This window comes from Camellia sinensis, chromosome 1 (genome assembly GCF_055761805.1).
Source record: "Camellia sinensis isolate YWXY chromosome 1, ASM5576180v1, whole genome shotgun sequence".
Taxonomy (NCBI): Eukaryota; Viridiplantae; Streptophyta; class Magnoliopsida; order Ericales; family Theaceae; genus Camellia; species Camellia sinensis.
The window spans coordinates 28683131-28695439 of NC_138961.1; the positions used below are offsets into that span (position 1 = coordinate 28683131).

General features: G+C 34.3%; 1 protein-coding gene and 1 long non-coding RNA gene across 2 annotated transcripts; one reads left to right on the forward strand and one right to left on the reverse strand.

Annotated features, from left to right (window-relative positions):
* The first annotated feature begins 5844 nt into the window (after window positions 1-5844).
* Window positions 5845-6650, forward strand: LOC114269575 (uncharacterized). Its single transcript, XM_028210900.2, is given in 1 exon segment — window positions 5845-6650. A coding segment is annotated over 1 exon segment (507 nt). The 5' UTR covers window positions 5845-5945; the 3' UTR covers window positions 6453-6650.
* A 237-nt stretch (window positions 6651-6887) lies between these two features.
* On the reverse strand, window positions 6888-9602 carry LOC114269601 (uncharacterized). The gene is made up of 3 exons (XR_003631674.2): window positions 9250-9602; window positions 8073-8196; window positions 6888-7178 (listed from the first exon to the last, which is right to left on the reverse strand). It is a non-coding gene; the product is annotated as an uncharacterized LOC114269601 (long non-coding RNA).
* Between the last annotated feature and the right edge of the window lie 2707 nt (window positions 9603-12309).

The window sequence follows — 12309 nt, forward strand, 5'->3', positions numbered from 1 at the left end:
CGTAACTGCTTGCACATCCGCACAAACTGTAAACGGCACTACAGGCGATTGCAGGTTAACTTTTTCCCAAACCGCATAGACGTAGGCAGGTCCAAACCAAATCACAAACTGTCCCAAACTGAACTACAAACATCCCTAATAAAAAGGGTCTTTCTCTTTATACTTTCTCTTTAAGCTTTTCAAGCGGAGGCATTTTCCATTCATTTTTATTTTTTTTTATTAGTGTTACATATGCAATAATAAAACATTAGACTTTGTTACTTGGTGACATAGATAGACGTGAGATTTCAATATAGAGGGGGTAAACAGATATATTAATTAATTTTTTTTTTTTTTAAAAGCTACAACATTAATTTCTACATTTAGATCTCCAAGTTTCATATTATAAAAAGCCAACCATTTGGCTCCGTTTGGCAAGAGCTAAACGAGGTTTTTTTGGCTATTTTAGTCACAAAAGACAAAATAGGTTATTTTAGCCACAAAAAACAAAACATCACATCCAACCCATAATCATTACATTCTTCTCTCACAAAAAAAGTTAAAAAAGCCAAAAAGTCATTCCCAAATCAAACTTTTTAGCCCAGGCTAAAATAGCCAAAAAAGCCAAAAAACCAAAAAGCCAACCTACTTCCCAAACGGAGGCTAAAACTTTCAAAAATTCAAATGAACGGACCATTTAAAGTTTTTAAAAAACTTAAATGAAACAAATTTATATAATTTAGAGATAATTAAAAAATAATATTATTATAATATAGTATAGGTTTTTTATTTTATTTTTAATCTATATAATTTAGAGATAATTAAAAAATAATAATATTATAATATAGTATAGGTTTTTTTTTTTTTTTTTTTTTTTTTTTAATGGTAGGTTCCATCCTTGTTGTTTGGCTCAAACCATAAGAAAAAGAATAATGCTAAACACTCAAAAAAATTCTACTAAAAGTTATTTTAAGGCCTCGTTTGGGAACAGGCTAATTTAGTAATTTTTTGACTATTTGGCTAAAATATGAGCTAAAAAAAACTAGTATATTTGGGATGACTTTTTGGCTTTTTACGAAAAGATGTGCAAAAAGTAGAGAGAAAAGAGAATCTTTGACTTTTTGGTATAGGTTGTTGGCTTTTTGGCTAATTTAGTAATATTTTGATTTTTTGGATAAAAATGAGGGTTCCCAAACGAGGCCTAAATATCTCACATGAGTGCGGGACTCACACTCGTGTGAGACATATGACGATCCACATTCACGTGAGATATTTAGTTGAATTTTTAATAACATTTTTGAAATATCTAACATTTTTATAAGAAAAATGGTCCATTTGCAACGAAACATCTACGTTTTTCTTTTTTTCTTTTTTTTTTTGGAACAAAAAAAAAATATATCCACACTGATAGTCATGTTTTGGTTGGTCCCATGACCGACAATTACCTTCCATGTGTTTGGTTTCGACTTTATTCATACGGTTAGGTTTTTTCATTTTATTTTATTTATTTATTTAAAGTATTGCCATTTAAGTTTAAAAATTAGAGATAATTTTTAAATTTAAGTGGTAATTAATTTGAATATTTAAGACAAATTTCTAATTATTAGTCAATCATCTTTCTTACACAACATTAGGTTTAGAAAATGAGTCTAAAAAGTAAGAGTAATGTTAGAGACCCCAAAAGTTCTCTCAAAATTTTTATCAAATGTCTCACATGGGTGTATGGGTTTGGGACCTACACCCATGTGAGACATTTGATAGCAATATAGTATGGGTCCCACTCCCATTTGGTAGAAATTTTGGAATAATTTTTGAAATCTCTAACATTTTTAAAAAAGTAAACTTCTATATCATTTTCCGTTTTTCGAAGTTGTTTGGTAAATAAAAAATTTACTGTTGAACCAAAATCTTAAGTTTTTTTTGAAAAGAAATTTAGAATTGAAAAAAAAAAATAGTTTATATTTTATTAACATATACATCGTGTTTTTTTTCTTCGCCCTTGCAAATACTTAGCTAAATTCATCATTCAAATGCAATTTTAAAACTGATCACATAGTTTAAGTTTTTAATTTTTTTTCTTTAATAATGTAATGAAAGTTAATTTATAAGAGATTTTAAGGATTTTATAAAACGAAGGGTGATGCTACTTAGACCAAAAATTTAAACCTCAGTTTCAACTCGGATGATGTGGCATTGCCTTAGAATATCAAGAGAATTACATATTAGTTGTAGTTAAAAAATATATATATTTATAAAAAAGTGATAAACATTATAAATATTAATAATTAAAATTGTAAACTTTTTCACTGCAATGTAATAATTTTTCAAAATTGACTCTGAATAGTAATTTCCTATAGAATATCTAAGCTAACTCTATCTCTCATATCTTCTCTAATTATCAACCAATTATTTTACTTTCACATCATTGGGTTTAGTCTAAAAAATAAACTTGTAGGTGATGCTATTTAGACGAAAAAATTAGACCTACTTTTTAAACCCAATAATGTGGTATTGCCTTAGAATATCTAAGGTAATTTTCTCTCATATCATTTCTAATTGTCAACTAAACATGCTAATTACATGAAAAATGATATACAAAGTCCCTTTTCAAACCGTTCGATGATTATTCAGTAATTCAGGAGTAGAGACACATAATGCTCTATAATATTATGATTGACGGAAAGGTAAAGTATTGATTATTTGTGTTGTATGATTGAGAAATATGGGGAGATATAATAAATAATATTTGGTGAGGGAGTATGGCTACGTGATATTCTAAGAGGATAGATAGATATGTATATATATACACAAATAAATACTATAGACCTTTTTATATGATTATGTTGTGTATTAGAAACCATAAGAGGGTGGGTGGTTTGCATCTGTAGAAAAAACTGGGTTTGGGACCACAAATATAAATTGTGTTGGATCTAGAATTGAATAAGAATTTTTCAGAAGGAAAAATGAAAGAAAAGTGACAAAAATTTAATTGATATTTTCTTCATGTCTTCATTTTTTTTTTTTAATCATTATAAAGGGAAAATATCATTTCGCCTCCTAAACTTTCATGCATTTTTAATATGATCCCCAAACTTCGAATCATATCAATTTTACACCCAATCTTTCAAAATTTTGATCAATTTGACCCCTAACATTATATTCCCTTTATAATTGGACAAAATGTGCTGATGTGGGACAAATTGAATTTTAAGGTATATTATGGGTCAAATTGATCAAAATTTTGAAAGTTTGGATGTAAAATTAATATTAATCGAAGTGTGGGGATCAAATTAAAAAATGCGTGAAAGTTTAGAAGGCAAAATGATATTTCTTCCATTATAAATTTCTTCTCAAGTCTTTGAACTTAAGACAACTTCTCTCTCTTTCCTGGTATACACGAGTGACGAAGATCGTTTTTTTTTTTTTTTTTTTCATCCTCGAATCATTTATTTTTTTAGCCGGTGACACAAGGTAGCATTATACTCGATATTTGTTCATTCTCTTACTCTCTTATGTTGTGTTTAATTTATGGGTTTAGAAAGATATTTAAAAGGAGAAAGGGAAAATGAATGTAAAAGTAAATACGGTGTAAGTATTTTTTTTTTTTACATTTCACTTATCTTTCTTTTCCTCAAATCTTTTTTCAAATTCAAGAACGAAACACATCCTTAGGAAACCAACAATTTTTACGTGGAGCCGCTATTTTACAACCTTTAGAGGCTAATCGCCATCCACCCCATTCACACACAGGGACCGTGCATTTACAACCTTAAATATACAAGAACTGGGATTTGGCTGGGATTTGGTTCGGTTTGGTATGTTTGCTATTTAGGTAAAAAGCTTTTACCTAATCAATAATATCTATTTTATTATTTTGAATATTGATACAAGCTGTTTTTCCTATCAAATCGCATCGAACCGCACCAATTGAAGCAGTTCAGTTTGGTGCGATTTGATTGGTTTAGTATCATTCAAATTTAAGCCATTTTTTAGTCTAGTCATTTGTCAACCATTTCAAACATATCCTATCAATCCATTTAATAAATATTTTATAATTTCTAAATTAACAAAACAAACAAAAACTAATAATAAATATTATGCATTGGAGAGACAGTTTAACATTTAGTACCGAAGCAATTTATGGCCAAGTTTGGCTATCTTAAATAAGTACACACTTTTTATCTTTTTATCTTTTTTCCATCACATCATCTCTCTACTTTTCTGCACATCTTTTCGTAAAAAGACAAAAAGTGCACTTATTTAGGTTATCCCAAACAAGCCCTATAAAGCACAGGCTCCGAATGTTATTTTCTTCTCTTATATTTTTTTTTAATTCATTTATGTCTCTCCCCTTTTTCTTTATTTTTTAATTTTTTCTTAATATTCTGTTTTATCTTTGGGATTTTTATTGATAAATTCTATTTAGAAATGTTCTAACCCAAAAAGTCGAAATTTTTTAACCCACTTAATCCCATGTATTTATATTTTTATTCCATAAAGTCTTTTTTCTTAATTTATATTATTTTCTTAGACTCTTATGCCTTTACATTTAATATTGATATTTAATGTTGGGGGAGGAGAGAGAAGGGAAAGGACAAAAACATAGAAAATTTCATACACAAATTAAATAACATTGATGTTATTATTTTATATTATTATATAATGTGAATATATTTTTAATTGATAACACATTAAAAGTAATGTGAACATTCTCCCTCTGATGTGAACATTCACAACACCTTCTCTAAAAAATTCTTTCTCATCTAATATATTGATGTGAACTTCACAACATGTGAATCTTCTTATTTTTAATTGATAACACATTCTTATTCACAACATGTAATGATGTGAACGTTCACAATATGTGAACATTCTCTCTCATCTAATGTAGTGATGAGTAAGGATCCTTGGCCACACTTTCATGTGGCCCTCTCTACCACCCTTGTCAAAACGACGTCGTTTTGTTAAGTCCCCCCCAAAATTTGATTTTCCCACTTGTTTATTTCACTTTCATCTTCGTCACTGTGTTTAGCCCTAACCATTACGACATACAGAGCTGGACAAAGAGAGAGAAGAGAGGTGCAGCTGGACAAAGAGAGAGAGAGAGAGAGACGATTGGCGAAGACCGCAAGATGATCGGCGACCGGAGAGACGATCTGCGGGATCTGCGAAGACGGAGAGAGAAACGAACTGTGAGAGATGGTGGAGGAAGGCGACGGTGATGGACAGAGGATGGCGAAGGGACGCGAGTCCGGCGGCGACGTGACGGCGGCAAGTCGATATTGCAGCCATGACAAGATCCATTTCATCTCTGTTTCATTTTTGGGCCGCTATATATATATATATATATATATACGTACATATACCAGGGATTTTTGTTCCATTTAATCTCTGTTTCATTTCGACATTATTTTATACATATATACGTATTCAGCCTAGGTAGGCTCTGTGCACCCACTTAGTTGTGTAAACTGCCAATGTAGAAGCTGCCCCTTAAGCTTATTGATTTAAGTGAATTGATTTATTGGGTATTATTGGTTTATATAAAATTGAAGTTTTGAAGCAAAAATATGTTATGGTTTGGTCAATTTGAAGCAAAAAACTGTTTTGATGTAATAGAAAAAGCCAAAAAGGAGGTAGAGAGTTGGTAGATCATTTTTTATTATTACTAGTGGTGTTTGCCCAACTGATGTGTTTGCCCAGCCGCTAGTGTGTGCTAGTGTGTGTTCTACTTCTGTATTGAAAATCTGAACTTTCATTGATGCTCTTATTTTGTCTTTTACAGATTTTGGATGTAGAAGGGGAAAAATGAGAGGTAAAATGAAGATAGAAAGATAAAGGGTTTGTTATTTAATCTGACTTATTTATTTAGGTCATGGGAGATTGCCCTTTTTGCAATTCCTTAAGTTTCATCCGCAGACTCTGGTCTTGTTTAACCAATTTGAACTGACTAGTGGAAAATGTGAATGCAGAGGAACTCAGTGACCATGAAAGTAAGCAGCGACATGATCAAGGAAATGTATGAAGAAGCAGAGAAGGTTTGGGTTCTTGAAATGGTTAAACTCATGAAAGAAACAAAGGAACCATTCATAAATGTCATATATGATTGTGATCCTTTAGAACAAATAGTTTGGGACAATGTTGTATTAGTTGGGGATGCTGCTCATCCAATAACCCCGCATAGCTCAAGGAGCACAAACATGGCAATATTAGACGCAGCAGTTTTAGGCAAGAGCCTTGAGAAGCAGGGAGCAGAAAATCTGCATTCAGCACTCGGAGAATTTCAATCCATACGGCTTCCAGTTGTTTCGAAGCAAGTACTGCATTCTCGGTATGTGGGTCGCATCAAACAAGGTTTAGTTCTTTCTGATCGCAACCCATTTGATCCAATGATAGCAAAGCCAGAGGAATGACAAATACTTCTGCAGAGAAGCGTGCCCTTCCTTGGCGATGCTCCTTCAATATTACTTTAGACAATATGTTCCATTTGCTTGAGAAGCATTGCCCTTGAACTTCTTATCATCCGCTGCTTTCATTGTGTTGTAACCAATAATGAACATGAGTTGTATGTATTCATGTATTATAAATTGTACTTATATAGATGCATGTATAATGATGGACTGGAATTGAAGAATTTACTTGAGAGAATATGATTGGTTTTTGTAGATTAACTTATCACTGTAATAGATTTTTCTGATGTGGGTGATTTGTGATGCCCTCTTGACTTGAGATTATTTGAATTCTTTCCACACATCCTTCAAACACAATTTTTTTTTTTTTTTTTTTTTTTTGTGGAGGCATGGGGTGGTGTAGCATGAAAATATACAAGTCAGATTAAATAAATAAGCCATGACCTCTTTTCTTCTTCTTTCTTCTTGCGCATCCACATTGAAAAATATGATAATCAATTGTACGAAATGATTTGTATATAATAAGAATTATGTGAAACAAGACTTCCAACGTACATTTATAAATCTATGTATGTAGACTCATACTATAAAAAGACTTCCAATGTACATTTATAAATCTATTCCCTTCAAAGTCACAATTTTGGACAGTAATAAATCTTGAAATCCTTTCACTCAAATTCCTTTACTTGCACCTTTTCCAATTCAGTCTTTCTAACATCATGAAATTATTGATAATGACCTGTCTTGCAATCTTTCATCCCAAGCAGCAGTGGTGGGAAAGCATGCCACCTAAATGTAAGAGCATTTTATGAAACAATCAGTTTATTACAACTAAACACAAAATTGAAACAAATATCTAATTTTGTTTATTCTATCATACTTATATAAGAGAGATGCTTCCAATATTTTAGACCTTTCTAACCAGAAACAGATAACTCCAGAATAACAATGCTATTGAAATTGTTAACTAGAGTTGGCATCCTATCAGAAAATAACTTATTTAAAAATCTGGGGAGGTGTTTGGTAGAGTTTTGTAATTATGATTTGAGAGTATGAGTTGTATTTTGAGTTTGTGAGGTTTGGAATTATGATTTGAGTGTAGAAAATTTGTTTGGTAAAGAGTTTTGAAAATAGTTTTGAAAAGAGTTTTGATTTGAGTGGGAAATTGTTGATGTGACATTTGATATTTGATACAAAAATTTACAACTCATAACTAAACATACAACTCAAAATTATTTTAAAGCACAAAAAATTTTAAAAGTCTCAAAAAATGCTTTTTTCGATTATATAAAAATTAACATATCAAAAAAAAAAAAAATTACTATTCCGGTCAACTGGCCGGACGACCGGTTAGGCAAAATTTGCAAAAAAAAAATTCTGAAAAGCACGGCTGGTACAGACTTCTCTGCAGAGTTTTGGAAACGTGTTTCCAAAACACGTTCTAAACACCGTATTCAAAACTCAGTGTTGAATCACCTTTTGAAAACATAACCAAACAGAACCTGAAATTCTCTAATGAGATTCTACTTGAATAAGGGCTCTTTCATAGCCCTAAAAGGCTCTTTCCTCATTTCTTTTTTCTTCATATCAAAAGCAGACTCATGCAGTCTTGCAGGTGAGACACAGAATAATGCAGGCACATTACAATTTTCACCATTTAATCCAACAGAATGAACCACATACCAATATTAACATAAACATAATCATTGACCTTAGCATAGAACTCAGCATCCCAGTGCTCCACCACATGAATAAAAAACAACTTTGTCTTTTTTGGTTGCTCTTCATGAGCCTCTATGTGATTGTTCTGAACAAAGAAAAGAGAGAGGTCATATATTTTCTCCATGGACCATTCCAACTAACTGCCAACTAGTGTATCATCAATGAGATATAAATTTATAGCATGGCATTTCAATTATTATTATTATTTTTTTTTTGGCATTTCAATTTTATTCATATATAAATGCAAGCATGCACATGCATGTGAGTGCGTGAGAGCACACAATAGGGACGAAAGGGACTTCATTGGTCGCCGCCACCCCCTTGCCTCGCCGCTGCCTCCCCTCGCCTCGCTGCCAGAGTCGTCTACCGGAGTCGCATCAGAGCATACTGATCATGAGAGCTTGTTGAGAAGAGACTCATTAGGTAGGAGTTAAAAAACAGAATGTGTATTATTTTCAAAGTGTTTTTGGGAATTAAAAATCACAGAAGCAACTAAACTGGACAAAGAAGAATAAGCAGCAGCAGCAGCAATGGCTGCCTACTTTTCGATTTACACCCAACAGTAAAAGAGGAACTAAAATCAATCCGGAATTGGGTCTTGCCATTGATGACAAAAAGTAAAAATTAGCTAACACTAATGTGTTTCACTCCACATTTAAGACAATGAAAGGGTTAAATGGCCATTGGAAACAAATCATTTCCCCCAATTCCATCCAACTGCAAGACAAAATTTTTAAGAACAATTGAGGATTATCACCATCCAAAATGATAATTCTAGCATTGAATCTCAAAACCCAGATCAAAATCTTCAAGAATTGTCAGAACACATCAAAATGAATCATACCCATCATATAAAAATCACAAATTTCAACAAATCATATACCGTTCAATTGACATAAATATATAAATTTATATACATGAGCGTTATACCACACCTAAACCACCTCTACCAGTGATAGCAAACAAACAAAAACCCACAAATTCAAAATCAATTCAAAACAGATAAATTAGGAACAGGAAAGGAAAAAAAAAAAAAAAAAAAAAAACCTACAAACTCGATTAGTCATTAACAAAGATGAAGAAGAGAAAAATTAAGAAAGCCCAAGAAAGAATGTGAGGGAAAATAGAAAAAAATCACCTGGGATTTGGGTTGGAGAGACAAGTGTGGGAATCGGCTCAGCCTCTCGCCGCCTCTCTCTGTTCGTCTGTCGCCGCCTCCAGTCGCCTCACCGCCGCCTCTCCTCGCCTAGCCTCGCCTCCGTCGTCTCGCTGGGAAATCGGCTCAGCCCTCTCCGTTTGTCGCCTCTGTCGTCCAGATCGTCGCCTCTCTGTTCATCTGTCTCAGAGGCTAGGGTTCAAAAACAGAAAAAGGGGCTGAAAACCAAATAAGGGGACAAAAAAAAAGATTAAAAAAAAAAATTAGTGAAAACGACTTCATTTTGGCGGGCGGTCAAGAGGGCCCTAGGAAATGACGTCAGATGATCCGGACTCATGTAGTGATGTGAACATTCATATTTATGTATTTTAGTATGAATATTTATATCATGTAATTGATAACATAATGATAAAAATTTATTTCAAATTAATGTGAATATTCATTTCAATTACATGATGTGAATATGTACATTATATAATTGACAAAACAATGACAAAATTTCATTTAAAATTAATATGAGTATAATGACAGTCAACATCTTGATGCATGGGAATTATCAAAATATAATGACAATCAACATTAAATATCAATATTAATAGGGGACATGAGAGATTGAGTATATTTTGGTCTTCTTACCTCAAATAGGATCTAATAGAATAATTAAAAAAAATATAGACTCGATAAAATAAAACTCTTAAAAAGAAGACTTATCAAAAAAGCTCCCTTTATCTTTTGTCTCTCACAATTGTAAAGAAATTCTCTTATCTATATATAAAAATATATTATATTTGTGGGGATATATTTTTGAGTACCGACACGTGGCAAGGTGACGCCGACGTGTCAGCCAAGGTGCCACGTGTCAGGGTCATGACGCCGAGGTGATCTCGGGTAAGCCGAGGTTATCTCCGAAGATATCGGAATCCGAGATAATCGGATAAAGGATAAGGGACAAGAGTCCTAGAATGAAGAGGAGACTTAGCCAAGATAAGGATAAAACTCTTAAAGAGTTTATCTTTATCTCTTGAGGAGTCCAAAGTAAGTACTGAATACGAATCCATAGAAGTCAGGCATCTAAATGGGATTTGGATGGAGGTAACTATAAAAGAGAGGCACCCCCATGGGTCTAAGGTATACAATTTATGCTTTGAGCATTAAGTTTAGCATTATTGATTATCTCTGAGAGATATACTGACTTGATCGTTGGAGTGCCCCCTGGTGGAAGAACCACCACCGGAGCCTTCTCTTTCTGTTACAGGTTAGCTGAAGCCATCTATTCTACCAGCGCTCTCTAGCTGATTACTAAACGGGCAGTGTGATCAGAAAATCACTCACACAATTTGGCGCCGTCTGTGGGAACTTAGTAGAATAGATGGCCAATAACGGACAGAAGGAAAAGATTGGGGACGACACTCCTGCTGGGAGTGGCAGATCAATCGACCTTGATATTGAAGGAGACAACCACAATGCAGAAACCCGTGACTAGGGCCACAAAGAGAAAGACGTCGGCCAGGAGGGCGACACTTCGAAGAAGACAGACCAAAGCAAGTACTATAACGAAGATAACCTCCAAGTATGGAGGGATAGGTGCCTGTGGAGGGATGAAGAAGTAAAAGAATTGGCAAACAAGTTGGCAGACCTGCAGTCGGTCGTCAACTTTATGATGCAAAACAATGTCATGCAGCCACCGTACCCGCTGCACGACACGCCGATTCCAGCAACTAATACCCAGAAGGGAGGAAGGAAAACAATCCCCGAAGCCCCTCAGCACACCAGAAGCGGAAGGCACTCTCACCGACCTTCCAGGGAAGTCGGACGAGAGGAGCCTGTAGACGTCCCCGAACGTCCCGGGAGGAAATCCCCCCCGTTTTGTTCATTGGGCTCACTACAGTTCAGGACTCAAAGTCACGGTCCTATATCTAATCTCGCAGAGTGCAATGCAAGACCGATGAATCATCAAAGAGTCCAAATCCGGCAAATCGTTTTTTAAAACAGATTTTTTTGAAAGAAATACCAAACATGGATTGCTTTGCCAGATACAGAGTCGCCACCTAAATATTTTATTTTGGAAAATTTAGGAAACCCTGACTCATTGCCTAAGGCCACGTGTCCATCATCACCAAAGTTGCCTCGGCTCGGGAACTTGGGTACGATTGGGAAAGGTCACTTCGTGAGCACCCTCGCTCGCCCGATCAAAGATCGGCCTCTACTAACCATGATATCGGGTTTTGAAAACACTATGCGTTCTTATTCCAGTTATTAGCCTAGATTTACTATGTGGTACGCACAACATACAAATATAGACCGGATCGCCTGAATTTGAACAACACATCTCGTGTTTGTTTTGAAAATGGTTTGCTACTCGCAAGTAGGCTTAAAATGCATATTTTGCCACCCTCAGGTGCGCTTAGAAAAACATGGTTTTGCCACTATCTAGTGGGCTTAAAACTCACATTTTAATGAATTATTCCAATTCAAATAACCCAACCTTCACCCACAGGCATTCAGACAGTTATATCACATAAGCACATAGCCTCATGGTAAGCATGCAATCATGGCAGTCACTCACACGCATGCAAGGATGCTAAAGCATAAAACTTACCGAGTACTCCAAGCCAAAACAGAAGCTAATTAGAAATCCATGCATGATCCTAACTATACAGAAATGCCTAATGCAACACATGCAAAAATGCAACTACAATAGGCTTGGCTATTCTAAACATGGCATATGATGATGCTACAGCTAACAAGTATTCAACTCGGAATTGAAATACAAATGCAGTTAGTATGGTGCGCCGAGCCCGGTGCAGGCAAGACAGATGAATGATGCCAACATGCAAGCATAAGTATGCTAATTGAAACATGCCCTAATCTAACCATCATAAGCTGGTAAATAAAAGGGAGAAAGACGTGGGGTTGGAAGACATATATCACACTCACGCACACTTATTACAACATTGCCCTCGCTCGGAGGGTCCGAAAGAATAATACAGTCTGAATAAATAGTACAGCCCGAATAAATACAAAATCTTAATTAATTAACAA